General features: G+C 40.8%; 1 protein-coding gene across 2 annotated transcripts; it reads right to left on the reverse strand.

The window, feature by feature from the left end:
* Positions 1-504: 504 nt before the first annotated feature.
* On the reverse strand, positions 505-13,650 carry paip2b (poly(A) binding protein interacting protein 2B). 2 transcript variants are annotated; one of them, XM_056369602.1, is made up of 4 exons: positions 13,405-13,650; positions 3,746-3,912; positions 2,752-2,934; positions 505-2,623 (listed from the first exon to the last, which is right to left on the reverse strand). In XM_056369602.1, the coding sequence occupies exons 2-4, from the start codon at positions 3,899-3,901 to the stop codon at positions 2,567-2,569; spliced, it is 396 nt and encodes a 131-aa protein (XP_056225577.1). In that variant the 5' UTR covers positions 3,902-3,912; positions 13,405-13,650; the 3' UTR covers positions 505-2,566. The 2 variants fall into 2 exon arrangements, with proteins under 2 accessions (XP_056225577.1, XP_056225576.1); XM_056369601.1 differs by lacking the exon at positions 13,405-13,650 and adding an exon at positions 10,297-10,457.
* Between the last annotated feature and the right edge of the window lie 4,557 nt (positions 13,651-18,207).

Genomic DNA, 18,207 nt, shown 5'->3' on the forward strand with positions numbered 1-18,207 from the left:
CACACACACACGCACACACACACACACACACACACACGCAGATCCTTAATTTGTTCACAGTAGCATAGTTCAATTTAAGACCTAGAGTTTCTATACTAAAATATTTTGTGCGTCAAAGTGTATAAAATGAGTCACTGGTCATTTTATAAAGGCTGCGTGTATGTACATGTATTAAATGACAGAACCTGCTGCATCTTTACTGTCTTAACTGCCACCGAGGAGGTTATGTTTTCACCCGTCTGTTTGTAAGCAGTTTTACACAAGAAGCACTGGACTGATTTGTACTGATCTTGGTGGAGAGTGGGTCATGGGCCAGGGAAGAACCAGTTCAATTTTGGGGCAGATCCGGATCCTTTACTATAAATCTATTTTCACTTAAGTCTGGTTTATGTTATTGGGTAAGGGCTAGTCAATATTGAATTTATAAATACAACCAAACCACATGGGTTCATCAGGGGTCTTTATCCACTGTATAAAAGTGTGACAAAAGGCTGACACAAAGCATTTGTCTTTAACATCTTTATTCGTCTTTTTTCATTATTTTTATTTGTATTGAAATTCATACTCTGTGTCATTTGGACCTCTTTTTCTTAAACGGCTTCTGTCATCTAACTCAAACAAAATCACCAAAAATGATTTCATGTTGTACAATCCACCTGGCGGACATTCCTATTGGCTTCACCAGGGTGCCATTTGACAGCTGTGGTCCAACACTGTGTGAGGAAGTTCCCTTTTAACCACATACTCATGGTCTCTGCTGCGGTTTAACAACACACTTGAGTTGACTCGATAGGGTGAAAATTCTAAAAAGCTGCTTGGATGGACAGAAGTGCTTTCACCTGTTAGATACTAAATGCAAGTAACAAATGCACAATTGTCTACTTAACCCTAAGAGTAAGATACACGTCACTGTTAATACCATGAATGAACAGTGGCATGAGGAGGATTGATGTTCAGATCACACGATGTTTCCTCTTGTCAATACTGCCTCCAAATTTTCAAGCCAAGCTGGCTGAGAATAAGAAAAATGTATTTAACTGTTAATAAGAATCTGGGTTTCCTGAAAACCTTTTCCTTTTGGTGCACAACTTAAAAATGGAGATTATACTTGCAGTAAGGGGTGATGCTTCAGGGAAAGCCAGACCACAACAGAAATCAATGGTTAAAGGGAAGAACTTCCTCAAAAAAAGTCAACCTACAAAGAGAAGAACAGCAAGGAGGCCATACTGTCGGCCACGTGTCGCATACTGCTTTATTCTGACTGGCTGTGACAATACTGTCTCCTCAGGTTTCCTCCTACAAACAGGACTGAATGGACACCACAGGCTACTGTACCCAGTAGAGACACAAAACGCCTCATCCTCAAAAACATGAAGAAAAAAGAAAAAAAGAGGAGGAGAGGCTATTTGAAAACCTGATTTGGATATGGACACTTGATCTGATGCTGGACAAACCAAGTTGTTCCGGCAGAAAGAGGCAGTGGCTGAGTTCCAGACCAAACACTCCCCTGTAACAAGGTTGTTCAATAAATGTTATGAATCCAAAATGAAACAAAGACTGAAACTGTGAACACAAAAATGAAAATAACCGAGTGTTTAAAGGTTCAAAAAGCTCTGACCTTCCCTCTGTTATAACATTTTTCTTGCTGAACTCAACTTGATGTATGACTGGGCGACTCACACCTCTGTTCTTATAAGCTGGACTAAAGATAAACATGGACTTCCACATAAATTGGGAAAAATAAGAATTCATCCATGATTACGCCTGTCCATGTTCTGATCACTGATCGCACACGTGTACAGGGAGGGTGGGGTCTGTATTTGGTTTGGAACAGAGCCGCTGCGGATACAAATAACAACCCGCATCTCGAGACGCACATGCGCTGTGATGTCACAGGGAGCTTATGACATCATAGGAGCTAACCTTAACGGGTTTGATTGAGCGCGATGACTCCACAGAGCAGCGGCAGACACCCATCAAGTCCCCTGAAATATTAGTCGCTCTCTAACCTCTCTGTCCTGGAAACCCTCAACTTAATGTTACGCAATGTTGTTCCAATTTGACAGCAAACAAATTAACAAGTATGTGAAGTAATTTTAAGTTTATTCGATGTTTTGGATTTAAGTTTTGTCCTGGCATCACTCCTTGGTAGCTGCCTCAGTTCAAAAGGGGGCTTCAATGAGATCTGCATACTCTGTAGACATCAACAGCGTCATCTGAAATGCAATGATGAGCTAGCGCCCGCAGTAGGGCGGTGCTGGTATTACACCCCTCCCCCACCCCTGTTCCCAATGTCCCTCAGTTTACAAGAAACAAACAGGAAATAAAAAGATTAAAGAAACATAAAGAAAAGAGAAAGAAAGAAAAAGAAATCCCCCCACCCCCCGACTGGGCCTGCCAGCACGCCACTGACTTCAAGTGTGTATAGGTCTGTGTGTGTGCATGCGTGTGTGTGTGAGAATCAGTGTGTGCGCGGTCGTGGCCGCCAGAGTCTCTGAGAATATGTGAGGACTGGTGTGTGTGTGTTTGTGTGCACGTGGAGGCTCCATGGGGGTGAGGGGGACTCCTAGTATTTCTTCCCCGGGACAAACTCCTTCGCTTCGGGATTCAAGATGCTCTTCCTCTGCAGGGAAAGACATGAGTGAGAACACGCTCCTGTAAACCTAAACCCATGTATTCATTATGAATTTCTAAGGGTGCTTTGGAAGAAGAAAAAAAACTCTTGTGAAATGAGATGCATCTGTGACTCACCGCCACTTCCTCCAGATTGCTGTGGTGATCGCTGACGGACAGGCTGTTGAGCTGCTGCTGCAGCTGCCCCACCCCCTGGTTGTTGAGGTCACGCGAAGGGATGAACCAATCCTGGTCCTCCTCCTCCAGCATTTCCTGGAAGCAGCGCTCTAAGAATTCCTGCTCCAACAGCTCCTCTTCCACCTGGGAGATGACGTGGGAGAGAAGAGAGACGAGTGAGAGCCAAACCAAAGGGCAGAGAAGTTAGAGGGAAAAAAGAACAAGGGGATAAATGGACAGAGGAGGAGGAGAGGACGGGTTATTTGAGATTACTTGCATGACAAGTAGGTGGAAGGTTTCCTAAAAAGACATGTGGTGGCATTAAAACATGACTCACAGCCGAGCAAGAGAAAAAGACTTGAGGTCGAGATACAGTGAGCTGAAAATGGCACATTTTTACTTATATATCACTAACCCTGTAACTCAAGTCTTTAAGATTGGGTTCAAATAACCTCCGATTTACAAGGAAGAAAAACATTTGTATCACAGAGGAGGGGGGTGGACAAAAGAGCCAGAAGTGAAGGACACAAAAAAAAAAAAAAAAAAAAAAAAAAAAAAGAGGAGTGTGTGCAGCAAGGAAGGCAAACAGGTCCGTTAACTTGTGACATTATCAGCCATCAGCTGCCCTGAGAACCTTCATCATGGGGAAACAAGAAACGAGAGCAGATGGGGAGATGATAACAGAGGGTGGAGGACAGCGGAAAGCAAGATAACACAGCGGAGTTTAAAGTGCAGGGGCTTCTAAGTGAGTGTGAAGAGACTAGAAGAAGAAAAGAGGAGGCGATGCTGGTGAGAAGCGCCATCTATAACTTGCATTGCTGTGGGTTTGTTGCTCTGGGTGTAATGATGAAATACAGCCCAGAGTCCAGTTAGTTGTAATAAATCCATGAGGGTGACGGTTTATTGGCAACTCTGGAAAGTCATCACCCACAATACATGAAGCGCGAGTACACACCTGTCTGTTATACTCCTCCTCGTTCTCCATCCACATGTACTCGGCGAATGGGTTGGCGTCGTTGCCCTCTCCTGCGTGCCCATTGGCCACCGGCTCCTTCCCCTCTTTGCCCGGAGCTCCGCCTCCCGGTGTCTTGGCCACCTCTGGACCGCTCATCTCAGCCGGCTCTGCACAAGAGAACAGTTACATGAGTGTTATCGTTGGTGAAGTCATAAACACTGGAACTTGTTAGTAAATCACAAAAACTCAAAATTCTTCGTGGTAACATTCACTTGAAAATCCATGCTGAAAATATTTTTGAAAATCAGACACAAATGGCTCCTAAAAACCAAATCAAACACAGTGCGCACTTCATTTTCTTCCGTTCTTGAAGCCAGGAAACTCTGGCTCATCTCCTGCTCATTAGGCCACAGCTGTATCTTACTGTTGAATTTACATTATCTCGTCTGAAGCAAGACTATAACATTTCTGCCCAGGATCCAAACTGAACAAATTATGTGTCTCAATTATATTTTAGCTACAGCTGGAAAACTGCTCCCATGGGTAGAGAAGTCCTCAGAGTCTCAGTCCTCATGAACAATAAAACCACAGACCAACACGTTTCCATATCTCATGATCAGAATAAGAAACAGACTGAAAACTGCAACACCTACTGGGACTGATCCTGCTCTGTGTCTCCAAACCTCTAAAAATGTTCTTACTGCAAACACCTAAATGAGTATGAGGGCTTAATAGAGTCATTGGCATTTTACGACAGCAGTCAATAGTTTTTCAGGTTGGTGAATTGCAATGCTCCGGGAGAAAGGCCACAGTGTTTTATTATTAAGCACACACACAAACACAGGCCCGGATAGACATCATGAAGACATACAGCACCATTCACAGGCAAACAAACACCCAGGGTGCTAAATCTGTTAACTTATGCTAATAAAGAGAGAAAATACAACATGATGTCACAACTTCCTCATTTTCCTACCAAGCTTAGTTTCAGTGTGTGGAAGTCAAATAAGATTTAAATCCAAGCAAAAGCAGGAGACGTAGCGGAGCAGAAAAGAAATGGGGGAAAAGTATGAAGACGAGTAGAAAAGAAAACAGTTGAGACAGTAAATCACTCCAGAGAAAGAGTTTAACGCCCATTTAACTGGGAAACTACAAATGAGGATTTTTCTGTATATATGCCAAAACACACAAAACAGTTGTGGCCTTTCAGCCAATCACTCTACAGTGAGTGATAGATCGCAAATATTCCAACAAATAGAAAGGACATGTTCAGACTGGCTTCCTCAAGTCAGAAAATGATTTGTCATCAGAGAGATTCAGTGCGAAGGTATGAACATGAAGTTACAAATCTGTAGCCAAAATTTGCATGTGCCTTTTAAAGTTGGACTTGCATTAGTGGATTGAATTAAAATGTGTTAATGTCATGTTAAATGTTGAAGATTAATTTGTGCAGCACAGTTTCACGTAACCTTTATTTCATGGGGTGATTTATAAGGTTATGTTGAATTACATCTACATACAAAATATAAGGCTGCTGCCCAAACTGACTGTAGCAATACTTATATAAAACCACTATATCAGCTGACAAATTTTCTGGTAATAATAATAATGCCGTTAATATGACATGAAGGAATTTCAGGTTTTTCTCAAAGATAACCTGATTATCTCACCCTGATAAAATGGGACAAATCTACTACAATCATAACTCTGCTGTAGAGCTTCAACAATCACTTGCTGAAATAATCGATTAATCGTTTCATCATTTCTCTAACAAAAATCCCAAATAATCCTTTTTTTGTTGCTTTTCTTCGTCATATAGAAACAGTAAATTCAGTATCTTCAGATTCTGGACTATTACTCTAAACCAAACCAATTACAGACATCATTGTGGTCTTGAAGAAATTGTAGATTTTTTAACATCCATGTTAAAACGATTCATCAATTATTAAATTGAAGAAAGGTGAAATAAAATAATTATTAGTTGCAGCCCTTCTCTGCTGTTCGACAACATAACGCTAAAAAACATGTTCAGAGTTAAAATTTAGTGCCAGACAATTTGGAAAGAATTAATGACGCCCTGTGGCTGTTGGCCCCTGAAATCCATAAGGGAGAGAACTGCAGAGATGATGGTAATGAGAACAGGAACTTTCCTCTGTTTGCTCAGTGCATCTCAAAACTGTCATACGTAACACAAGGAGAAAATGAACAACCAATCTGTGGTGAGAAGAAGCAAAAAAAGATTGTGTTGGCTGCACATGGTTTAATCATGGCAAATAGAGTGAGTCATCGTTAAGGTGCTGCATGTTGCAATTTATAGGCTGCAGGTGTCTCTCTCACACTCACACACACACACACTTTCAGATGACTGTAACACTCAGTAAATAGGCAGCAAACAGCTTCATTCATTAAAATAGTATCACCGCCTCAAAGTTGTACACCTCCACTGACCAGCCGAGTTGCAGTTTATATCCATGTCTGTACAGACACAGAAGATCTGTACAATCACCAGTTTCAAAGTTCAAAGTGGGCAGAAATTAAGTATCCAACCAAATGTGAAATATAGTCACAATCTCCCTTCTGTTTTTGAGTTATAGTTTTGAATAATGGACAGAAAAGTGTTTTTTTTTTTTTTTTTTTCCCTCAGAAAACTGATATCTGGGCGAAGTTTACCTTTGACCTCTTGGGAAAGAGGTCATCACTTTATTTAATCTGACATAATCAGCAGATGAATTTTTGAATTATGGCCAAACATGTTTTGTGAGGTCACAGAGACCTTGACCTTTGACCACTGAAATCTAATCAGTTCATCCCTGAGTCCAAGAGAATGTTTGTACTAAATCTGAAGGAATTATTTCAAGGTGTTCCTGAGCTATACAGATGCAGGAGTACAGAAACTTGATTGGCACGCCTGCTACACAGGCATTAAGTTAGTGCTTTTGTTGTTGTATTAGCTTACTGTTTATTTATTTATTTATTTTTTTTACACTCAATGCTACGTGCATGGCACAAAGGTGGGAGAAGAAGCACAATGAGAGGAAGTTACTTCCATGTAAATGACGCTCTCTCTTTGTACTTGACAGATGATGATGTTTCATCAGAGAGTGTAAGACGAAATGTACAGCAAGTACACAGTATCACCCAGTAACAAAAGGACTCTCAGTTACTCTCTATACAACTGGCACATAGTCCACAATGTTTCCAGATTCTCCAATCTCAGCAGTTGAAGCCCCTGGGATTCAGGAAGTGAGAATGTGAATCTCTTAATCGACTGGAGATCTGTGCGGAGGCAGTGAAAAGAAAACTCTCCACAACTACAAATCAATGTTGAACCTTGTCCAGATACTTCCTTATTCCATCAGTGGGACAGTCCCTGGCTACACATGACCTTTCCATCTGGATTTAAAATCTGTTGCTCAAGATTGAACAAGATCACATCGCTGTGCATCCACACCTACCCACCTGAAAATACTGTGCATCCCTGCCGTCTGTTTTACTTGGTCTACTCCTCTCATTTCTCTGCACTGCTTGTGCAGATTGTAGCTGGATGTCTCCAACACCACAAGGAATTCCAATCACAATTCAACATGACACATTACCATCAGTATATCTGATGTGGAAGATCCAGTTTTGCAATGATTTTGTGCCTCAACACCTGCAGCTTCAGCTATTTTTTAACAAGTCTAACTGTCGACAATATGACAGTCCACCCACCACAGCAACAGGGTTGTAAAAGAATCCTGCCAATACAGAAAGAAAGCTCTAACAGTCTTACTTTATTTAGATTTAATACTTCCATATTGAGGTGTTGTACATTTAATTATGAAAAAAAAATGCAAATTAGACAGTCTGAGTCTATCCCTGTTTCTGCGACACAGACAGTACTACCGCTCTGATGAGACATGCCCACTACAATGACATAATCCTCAGTCTGCCAGCCAGCTCCAACAGACTTGTCATGACTCAACTGCGGCCTCCCAGTGAATACTGGGGGTGGGGGGGGTGGGGGTAAAACGATGATCTCAACCGAGCCATGCACACAGCTTTAGGGTCAGCCTAAAGCGCACAAACACACACAAACACACACACCATTGAAATGTTTGACTTGTAAGTTCTGATTTACATCCAAAAAGTCGCAGAAACTTCACCCATGTAATGACCCGATTTCCATATTCAGGACAAAATGTTACTTTGACGCCTGTTCCTGCCGTTTCCATCTTGGTCAGTGTGATAAAAATCAACATACGCAGGCAAAGTTTGACCCGGGGCAGACTGGTGTTCACTCTACGCAGCGACAGTACAGACACACTGTCCCTCAGTAGAGTTCAAATAAACATGGACAATCTAAGTAGGTTAGTAGACTAAGAAGAGGTGTGTCTGTATCTGTGGGCAATGATAAAACAGTCTAATTATTCACTGCAGCGATTTACACAAGTTAACAGTTTTAAAATGCACATAATGGAAAGTGAAAGGGTCTGAAAGAGCATTTTGCAAGAGAATACAACAGACTTCAATTTAACTCTGCACTACCTGAGCAAATGTTCAAAGAGTCTGACGCCTGCATGTGAGAGTATGCCAAGGTGTCCATGATCATTTTTACGGCAGTCTATGAGGTGTTACGAAACAGCACAGACTTCCAATACCAACTGCCAAAGTTTATTGGATACACGTCAAACAAATGCATGGTGCTCGAATGTGTTAATTTAATTCAATACGTCTGCTTTAAAAAACCAAGCATCTCTTGTGTCATAATTTTAAATTGAATATTTTGGGGGTTTTGGACTGTTGGTCAACAAAATAAGCTATTTGGAAGACATCAGTCAGCTTGGGCTTAAGAGGTGGTGACATTTTACAGAGTAAACTATTTCTTTCTCAGTTGAAAAAAGAATCACTAGCTGCTTTTCTTTATTAGCTCTTTCTTCAAAACTAAGAAATATCATGTGAATCCCCACCCTAACATCAATTTCCAACACTCGCCAAAAGTCACTGCCAACATGCCTTTGCTCAGACACCACAAGAGCGCATGGCGGGTGAACTAGTATAAAGAAAGAGAAATAGAGACAGCGAGCACTGTGCCATTATGAACTGCATGAAGCACTTAGCATGTTCATGTTGCATAACCATGTGTTGGTCACCATGTAATATTTAGTTAGAGCCTAGCTTGGCCCATCCTCCGAGCCTGCAAGCTGAGTGTGATTTGATCTGATCCGATGAGAATGAAGGATAAACAGTGGAAAGGTAACATGCTGTTGTTCAGCAGGGCTACACAGAAGATTTGAAAACTATGAGAAAACTCAAAAAAAGTAATCATTGAGCTCTTGCTCTGTAAAAATTACTGAAATTCATGTTATGAACTATATTCTTAACTTATCGGCAACATTTTAGACAAGTGATTAAAAGTTTATGTCATATAATGCATGCACTGGTAAATTGTAGTATATATAGTAAGTTTAGTATTTTTAGGGTTTTGAACTTTCCACTATTCTCACATTTCACAGACAATTCATTGAGAGAATTGCCAAATAATTAACTAAATCAATAAAAAAAAAAAAATAGTAATCTTTAGTAGCAGCCCCATAAACAAAAGTTAATTACATATTAACTGACATGCCTCCAAGTCACCTCATTCACGTCTGTTGTAAACTACTTTATAAAAAGGCTCAAATTAGTGGGATAACAACAAATAAGCTTAAGTACTAATAGCATTAATAGGAATTTAAAAGCTCAAAATATTAAACTCCACACATGAAATGTACGGTCAGTCTGTTGTCAAACTATCATTCGATACATTTTTTTTTTTTTAGAGAAACCCAAAATACTGTGTGTCCTGCGTGCGAGGAAAAACTTCAAAATCTCAAACAAACCCAGATTCAATCTGCGGACACGTCAAAGCAAAGATGTTTGTGCAACTCCACCAACTGAGCATAACAGACGCTAAGAAATGCACAGGATAAAGCGCTTCATAACAGATTATGTAATGCAACAGTTAGTGTACTGTATGTAATGGGAGCGTCGTCGTGGCTTACAGCCTGCTAACGTCTCCACACGGCTAACGGGCAAAACCAGGTGTCCGGGCCTACCTGGAAAGTTGGTAAAAGGATTGGACGGTTTTAGCCGAGGTAATGCTAAGTGGCTAGTTTGCAGTGGCTGCAAATGGATAGACACACATAGCTGTCAATGAACGGGCCTAAGGTGAAAGCTATCCCAGCAACAACAAAGGGTAGCGGGCTGGGTGGCTGAAAACAGTTATTTTCGTCAAAGTGGAAAAGTGTATTAGCATGAAAACGGCTTAAACGCAAACACTGCACCGAGTAAAAGAGACACGATAGGCTATTGCAACACGTAAACCACACACCGAGGTCAAACTCCTTTCGCGTTTGGATGCTTGAGGCCAAACAAAGTCGGCTGCTCGGCTACCAGCTAGCACGCTGCTACAGCATGGCAGCATCACTGAAGCAGGTCAACAAAACAAGCCTCCGCTCCGGGTATTACAACACCTTAACACACAAACAAGACAAACCGTTGAAATTAAAGATTTATGAGGTTAAAGTTACCTGGCATTGTGATCTAGGTGTTCGCTTCAAAGTGTAACGTTACACAAAGTTATTGCAACTACACCGCGAAGAGTGCGTGTTCGTCGTTTCACCAGCGGGGATTTCTCCGTGCTGCGATGCAACGTAGCTCAAGTTAGCTAAATCCTGTTAGCCACCTTGCTAACTGTAGAAGCTGGTCACGTGGTTTGGTGCTGCATTCGTAGGCTTTCGGGAATGTGGGGAATTACAGTGAACTTTAACATGAACGCAATGCAAACGTAAAAATTAATGTTTAAAATGCCACCTATCTTATCTTTTTAACCATAGGAGGTAGCTCTTTTTAAAACGTTTCTAATGGATTTTGATCATTTGGCATATTGGTCTTGCATTTATCTGATTGCAATTCCTCAATTTTTTTATAAAAGAATCTGCTCTCCAAATTGAAAATTGACTAAAATCCAATGCATGCGTTACATATGACATAAACTATTAATCACTTGTCTAAAATATTTCTGATAAGTTAAGAATTTAGTTCATAACATGAATTTCAGTAATTTTACAGAGCAAGAGCTCCGTCATTACACATTTTTTGAGTTTTCTCATAGTTTTTACATCTTCTGTGTAGTCCTGCTGCACAACAGCATGTTACCTTTCCACTGTTTATCCTTCATTCTCATCGGATCAGATCAAATCCAATTATGGGTGGGGAATAATTCAATATCTTTGTTTATTAACTTTAAGTGGAATCATATTGTTCATATTTCCAATGTCCACAGAATGGTTTTGAATAAACTAATTAAAAACTAATGGTATTTTGATGTTCAAGCTTTGCAAAGAGTTTGGTTTCGTGTAATCCATTACAGTGGAATACAGTTAATCTCAAGATTTACACTGATACTGGGATATATACTTAATATACTTATTCATATGGTGTTAATAATTTCAACCATGTCCACCAGCCCCAGTTCAGATGTTTTGAATTAATGGGCAAGCAACAACATTCAGAACAGTCTGATTTGTATTTGCGGGATGACCAGCATTAACACTGAGTTCAAAGGTGTGCAGGTGAAGAGCAAATGAAAAATAAAGGTCTAGAAAAATATTTATGTTTTGTTTATTTTGCAAAAAACTATTTGCAGCAATGCAAAGAAACAGATGTAGCCCAGATATGCAAGCAGCTACACCACAACATCTGGTTAAATCCCACCGCAGTTTTTCCTTTCCTATTCCCCCCAGGGGCTAAGAGTGCATGATTAGATGATGGATCCCAAGACTGAACAAGATCCAGCTTCGATGCACTCGGAGCAGAAAAACACAGTAAATCACTGACCCTTTTCCTCTGATTTCCATTCAAATGAAAAAGAGCCAGGCTTTTTTATGTTGAGAAAAATGGAGCAAATATGGTGGGTTTGTTTTTCACCCATCTTATTTGATCGACAGCAAAGATCACAAGAGAAACAAACACCATCAGGCCCCCAGCATCACCAACAGAAATAGACATTATGTTTATTTCTTCTCTGGTTAGAAGGTCCAGTAGTTAATGTTGTTAGTTACGCTAATTGGGTGACAGACAGCATTTGACATTGTGGTTGCCTAGCAGCAAACAATACATGATCCTGATGCGTTTACCTGTAACAATTTCTTACAATAAGCTAATAGCCAACAAAGCAAGTCAAGTGTGAGCCACACGCTTATAATTTGCAGCTTTACACTGAAGAACATACTGCTATGAATCCCTTAACACCAGGAATTTCTTCATAATGTAACAAAAACTGAGCAAACACATTAAAAGAGCTGCAACTACAATTATTTTCATTATAGGGAGTTTTTCCACTCCACTGTCACCAAGTGCACCAACTCATTGTGGGTTTCTCTCTATAATATTTTAAGGTCTCAACCTTACCCTGTAAAGTGTCTAGAGATAGTCAGACAAATGTTGCTTTACTTCAAAGATTAACCATTTATAGCCTATAAAGAAATGCCCATCGCAATTTTTGAGCTCATGGCAATGTCTTTGACTTGAATGTTTTTTCCGGCCAACAGCCCCAAACCCCAAATTATTCAACTTTCAATTATGAAGCCAGTTAGCATTAGCAATTTTTTGGTTGAAAAATGACTTTAACAACAGAGAAAATATCAAAATTGGTGGAAATAAAATGGCTTTCAATCAACTGATACAATGAAGTTGACCATCAGTTCTGACTCGACTGACCCCACTGAAAAATAAAACACTGAATAGCTTTGCCTTTTTGCACTCCTAAAAACTATTGAAATAACGATTTGCAAAAGAAGCATCACTGTTTGGTTGAACTGTTTGCAGCTCAAAGACATAGACACAGGATCATTTACCGAACCATGAACCAAGAAAGGTTGGGATCTAATGATACAGGCGGATCAAAAATAATTGAATAATCTTTTCAGTAGCCTAATACACGTCGCAGTAACGTTGAGAATCGAAAATCGGGGCTCACAGTGGGTACGTGAATGCAGCATGAGAACAAACATCCTGTAGCTCCGCCACACCAACACTACACTGCTTACTCTCTTCCAAAACACAAATGCCTGCGTGGCTTCGAAAATAAAAGCTTTTCTGTCGATAAATTACAAATAATCCACCAAGTCACACTTTAATGGCCTTTTAAAAGGAGGACTAAATGACTATAACGATGAACAAAAGGCTACTAAATGATATGGTCTGATGTTAAAATCAGTGTTTATGCATGACCCTTATATCAATATCACTGATCTAAGTAAATGTATAAATCCAGCATTTGAAGACTGCATATTTTCATGAGTTTGACAGCTCTCCTGTGTCGTTCTCTTATCACAATACAACTATTTATAATGTAGCCAAGTTGTTTTACCTTCTTTTCATAATTTTTGTGAGTTTTTCCATCTTTTGACATTCACAATTGAGAGCTTAAGTGTTGCAAGTCGGTAACTAATGTCAGTCCGTGTTAAATGTTTGCAAAACTATTTAAAAAGGCGGTAATACACAAAGTAACACAAGTTAATTGCTTTAAAATGAACACCGTTGCTTTCTCGCTGCTCGTTCTTTCCCTCTTCGTCCCTTTTCAATGGCAAATTGCCATATCCCCCCTTTTACTCCCCCAATAACAACAGACTTACCACACAACTTCAAGTGCAAGTAGTGGGGGATCCACAAACCAGCTGTCGGGGGGAAAACGGGTCTTTTCCGGTCCCGGATGTCACAAGAAAACCACACAATAAAGAAATACCTCTACTAATCTTCAGTACGATAAATAAACACTTGTCTCCTTTATCAATTTGTTCGCGTTATTAGCTAAAAAAAAACGGATTGATCCACTGTTTTTTCTGCCTCAACGCGGAGACTAAAAACCTTGTGTCGTGGTCGCGTTTGTCCAGCTGTACCCTTTAGTCATTGGTTGGAGTTACGTCACTCAACGTTTCCTAGCGATGCTATTGGCCCGAATGACCACAGGCCCCGCCCCATCTCTCCATTCACGTAAGTAAACAAAATATAACCCATTTTTTCTCGCTCCCCCTTTTTTTGCAATCAATATAACCAGTTAATATTTGACAGTGCGGCTGTATTAACTGGGACTGTACTTTCTTTAACAGACGAGCCTCTAGTTTTATGTTTGTTGAGGCTGTTTGGGATGAGAAATGAGCAGACGAGGAGAGGAACAGTGCAAGAATGTAATGTGTAAGTGTGAGCAGTGGCGGGCACAGGCTTTTCAAGGGCGGGGATACCCCCCATCGGTTTGTGCCTCATTTAGTATCATTACATTCAGGTCACATCTGATTTTCTGTAAGACAGATGTTTGTTTGCATGAACAATTAAATAAAAGAGAGTTGTAAAACCACCTGAAATGTAGTATTTGCTGGCCAAATATGCTATTGTGTTTTGTGATTCAGTTTTCTGCAAGAAAAAGTCCAAATTAAGCACTTAAATTTGAGCATTTCCAAGGCTCAGTGTTCCTTATGTGGTATTATGATGGCGCTCTGTTGGCTGATGGAGGTCTTCATCTAGGATGCTCTTACATTTGTGTTGTGGCGGTGAATTTCAGTCTTTTATGCACCGATGACATTACTGATGAATGTATCATTTTAGCATAACTTCGGTTTTTTGAGTGTCTACCATTTTGTCACCTTCAGGGAAAAACTACTATACACATGATGATCCAGCTGCTGTACTACACAGAGACCTAAGCTGACAGTAAAATTGATCAAAGTATAGAAAATGAGGGGTGAGTTGTGCCACAATGGTATAACCTACAAAAAGAGGGAATGTTTTATTTATTCTGATCATTCAGAGCAGCCACCTCATTTGCATCAGAGCCTTTTTATAGCCTCTGTGGTTATTTTGCTTATTTTGGTCAAAGCCAAAAAGCTCCTCTTCACCTGCCTCCTCTCCAGCAGAGCTGGGAGTGGTTTTAATAATGACAGCTCATCAGGATCTCAAACAGTTTCCCATAGACAGCATGGTGAAAGTGATGTATATGCAGAGAGAGATTTGCGGTTCCCAACCCATTTTTTATTTTACCATGGATTGGTATAATGTTGCCATGTTACAGCCTTGCTGAAAATTTTAGTTTAAGGAAATTGTAACTTTAAATTTCCAGATTTACTTTCTTAATTTAGCCATTGTCAGGTTGGCCTGAACTTACAGGCAGTAAGTAAAACCTTATAGTTCTTCAGCTTTTTTCCACTCAAACACTTTCTAAGCTTGAACTGCAACAGCTATTTACAGAATACATCCCTCCTTTGTGTTACATTCCTCTGTCCTCTGCAACTGTTCATCTTAACTTTAGGGAAATTAACAATATGTGATGACAGCTTTCACTTGCATTAACCCTGCCATCCTCTTACAAGGTCCTCATGCATGTCTGACACACATCTGAGACATTCTCAGTCAGCAGTAAACAAGAGGGTGCATTACCCGGAAATTACAGTGGAGGGCGACTGTAGCACGCAGTGTGGTGGTTGGGCGGCGTGAGTCCACTGGCATAAACGTTACTATTGTGCTGTAAATGTGGATCCAAGTGGTGTAGCTGGAGCTCAGGATGTAAATACTGCAACCTGATCCCAATAATGTCTGTAGTGGCTGAAGTGTAGACTGAAGTGACCACAATACGTCTACCTGACTGCCGTACACTCAATGGCCGCTGGATATATTTTATATTCTTGTGCATATTTAGCATTACACCACTGCTTGGTCTTTCTGTAGTTAACAGAAAACAGAGAAGCTCCACATCACCACAAACCATCACAGTAACAGATTTCCAGCTTGCTACATTATTTCTGCATTGCCCCATCTGCAGGCAAGATGCTTGGATGTGCACATGTACTGAGAAGCAAAAGTAAAGTTTATTGTCTCTGAGGGGAGGTTTCGTCTTGGGCACAGTGCTACAGTCCAGTGCTTTATATAAAAACATAGGCACATCATAGAAACATAAGAAGCATGTGACACAATGATAGGCAGTTTTCTTCATATAAAAAAAAAGGAGATAGGGATGTTAAATCATTGTTCAAGAAGGCCAGATGTTCCTCAGAGTGTCATCTTAAATGTATGTGTGTGCGTGTGAGCTGCTTTATCCACACTGACCTGTGATCCTCTGTTTTGGAAACGCAGGAAAGGCTTGTTTCACTGGGATTACACACATGTAAAGACAATCTGTATCCAAACAGAAGCCAAATGTAGTCAAAGCTGTTTCATAAACTGGGGTTTCTGCTCAGTTCACATATGACTGAGGCAGTTATCACCAGTCTTTGCTTGATAAAAACTTCAAGACAGCTCATGGTGCAGAGATTTAACAGACAGCTCACACCCACATACAAAGTCATGAGAGCGCACAGTAATGTAATGCACTCACACAACTATTCTCACACTCACTCTTTAGTTACGGACAAAAGGAGGTTCTCCACTTAAACTCTTTTCCCCCACTGATGTTACATGACGCCCCCCTCCCTCTCCTCTCTCTCCCTCGGTCCCCCTCCGCTATAAATTTCACCCTGTCTTTGCTATTCAATCATAAATCATAAATTCCCTTCCTCTTTCTCTCTTGCTCCCCCTTTCTTTTTATTACACAATAGCCCAGACTTTATGTCAGAGGGCAGTCGTGTTTAATATGTGTGTGCATGTGCATGTGCATGTGTGTGTGTATCTTCTACCGCAGCCTTTCCTGTGGCCCTGGGTCCCCACCCCACTGGCTGCACCAGTGAGTTTGTCCAATGCAACTCACACACACACACACACACACACACACACACGTTCACATGAATATGCACACACAGGAACATATGACACACCCTCACATGCACACGAACAGGAAGTGGCACGTTAACACACACATACGCACCCAAAGTTACAATATTGCCTTCATTATTTTCTGTGCAAACTAAGTATCCCTGCACGCACAAGCGCTTGTAGTCCCAGGTCCTGTTAACACTCACCACTGGGGTGCTGTTAACACTCCGCCTGCAGTAAGCAACAGGCCCGCAGTACGGTCAGGCCTAACAAGGACTTTGGTGAACGCGGAAAATATATTCCTGCTACACATTTGTTCCAGAAACCCCTCTAAGAAAACAAGAGGTCAGGAGGTGCAGACATTTCTACTTCAGCCTCCCCTCCTCTTGTGATTCCCTCTTGAGTGTTTCGCATTGTGGCCCTCACACGTCCAGACTCTGGGCCCCTTGTTTGTTTAAAGTGTTGGCTTGAAAAATGGTGTAAAAAAAAAAAAAAAAAAAGAAAAAAAGTCATGCAGTATTTTTACAAGAAGATTTATTGTAGGAGAAGTTGTATAATTATTAACACTTTATTGCAAACAATACTAATGCAGTGTAAGTCTGCATGTTCCTGACCATTATTCACCTTGATGGCGTGTCATTGTGCAGCACACTCTAACAGGTTAACAGTTTGTTTTGTCAAAAGATCACAAAACTCTAGTTTGAAATCTCATCTCAAGGTCGACTTACTTGCTTTCTGAAGTTTTTGGCCATGTCAGACTCAAGTCTTCATCGGCAGAGAGACTTATCACAGAGCTGTAGATATTCAAACTTTCCCCTTATTCTGAGCACCTATAGGATTTAAAACTGTGTCTACGAAACAAGGTTGTGTGACTGGGATGAAAGTTACAGAATCAAAGACTAAATGGACGTTGAATCTGACGTTGAGTTTGACATTTTGGGGAAACACACTTAGTTAAAAGGATATTGATACTCTCTCGCCTCCGGCCTGAAGAATTAAACCATTTGCTTTAACATGCACTGACATAAACGTATGTCACGGTGAACACAATATCATCAACAACAGTGTAGCATGTGATGCTATCTGGTGGGGAAGTAACAGGTTTTCTCTCAGGCTGTGGCTATTTAGAGGACCTGGAGGAAGAACAGTGTCTTACATTGTGTGTGTGTGTGTGTGTGTGTGTGTGTGCATGCTTGCATGTGTATGTTATGGGTGTGTTTCCGTTGCTCGAGGACTTCCAGGGTCCCAGAGATAATGTGGAATTCATGAGAAGAATGCAGCATAGGGGGTTCCTTCCCGTCACCTGACTCCATCACTTCCTGCATTGGGCTTCCTTCGTCTGGACCTCCACGGAGAAGGGTGAAGCTGTGTCTCGACAGCGGTTCAGGTTCTGTTTCATAATTCGGTCTCTCTGAGGTGATGGGGAAGCTTTGAATGACCCCACCCACTCCCCCCGTATAATGCAGATAAAGACGCAGCTGATTGCTGTGTCGGCCAAGTGCCCAAAATCATGAAAAGCCCAGATTTCATAGCTTCATCAAGCTGTTGAAATGCTGCCGCCAGAGTGCTAATGTTGCTCATTAGAAAATGAATTGGAGCAAATGACTGCGGGCAAGGGATCAAATAAAATTGATTAAACAAAGGAAGAGAAAAGAAAAGAAGAATGCCTCATAAAAGAGGGAAGGGAGATATGAAGGGGA

This window comes from Seriola aureovittata, chromosome 23 (assembly GCF_021018895.1).
Source record: "Seriola aureovittata isolate HTS-2021-v1 ecotype China chromosome 23, ASM2101889v1, whole genome shotgun sequence".
In the NCBI taxonomy this organism is placed as follows: domain Eukaryota; kingdom Metazoa; phylum Chordata; class Actinopteri; order Carangiformes; family Carangidae; genus Seriola; species Seriola aureovittata.

Bases quoted from the DNA above. Each gene is read 5' to 3' on its own strand.
- paip2b (XM_056369601.1), bottom strand. The intron at 2,935-3,745 runs GTGTGTACTCGC...GTCATCTCCCAG, and splicing joins AGGAGGAGTATAACAGACAG to GTGGAAGAGGAGCTGTTGGA. The intron at 2,624-2,751 runs GTGAGTCACAGA...CTTTCCCTGCAG, and splicing joins GCAATCTGGAGGAAGTGGCG to AGGAAGAGCATCTTGAATCC.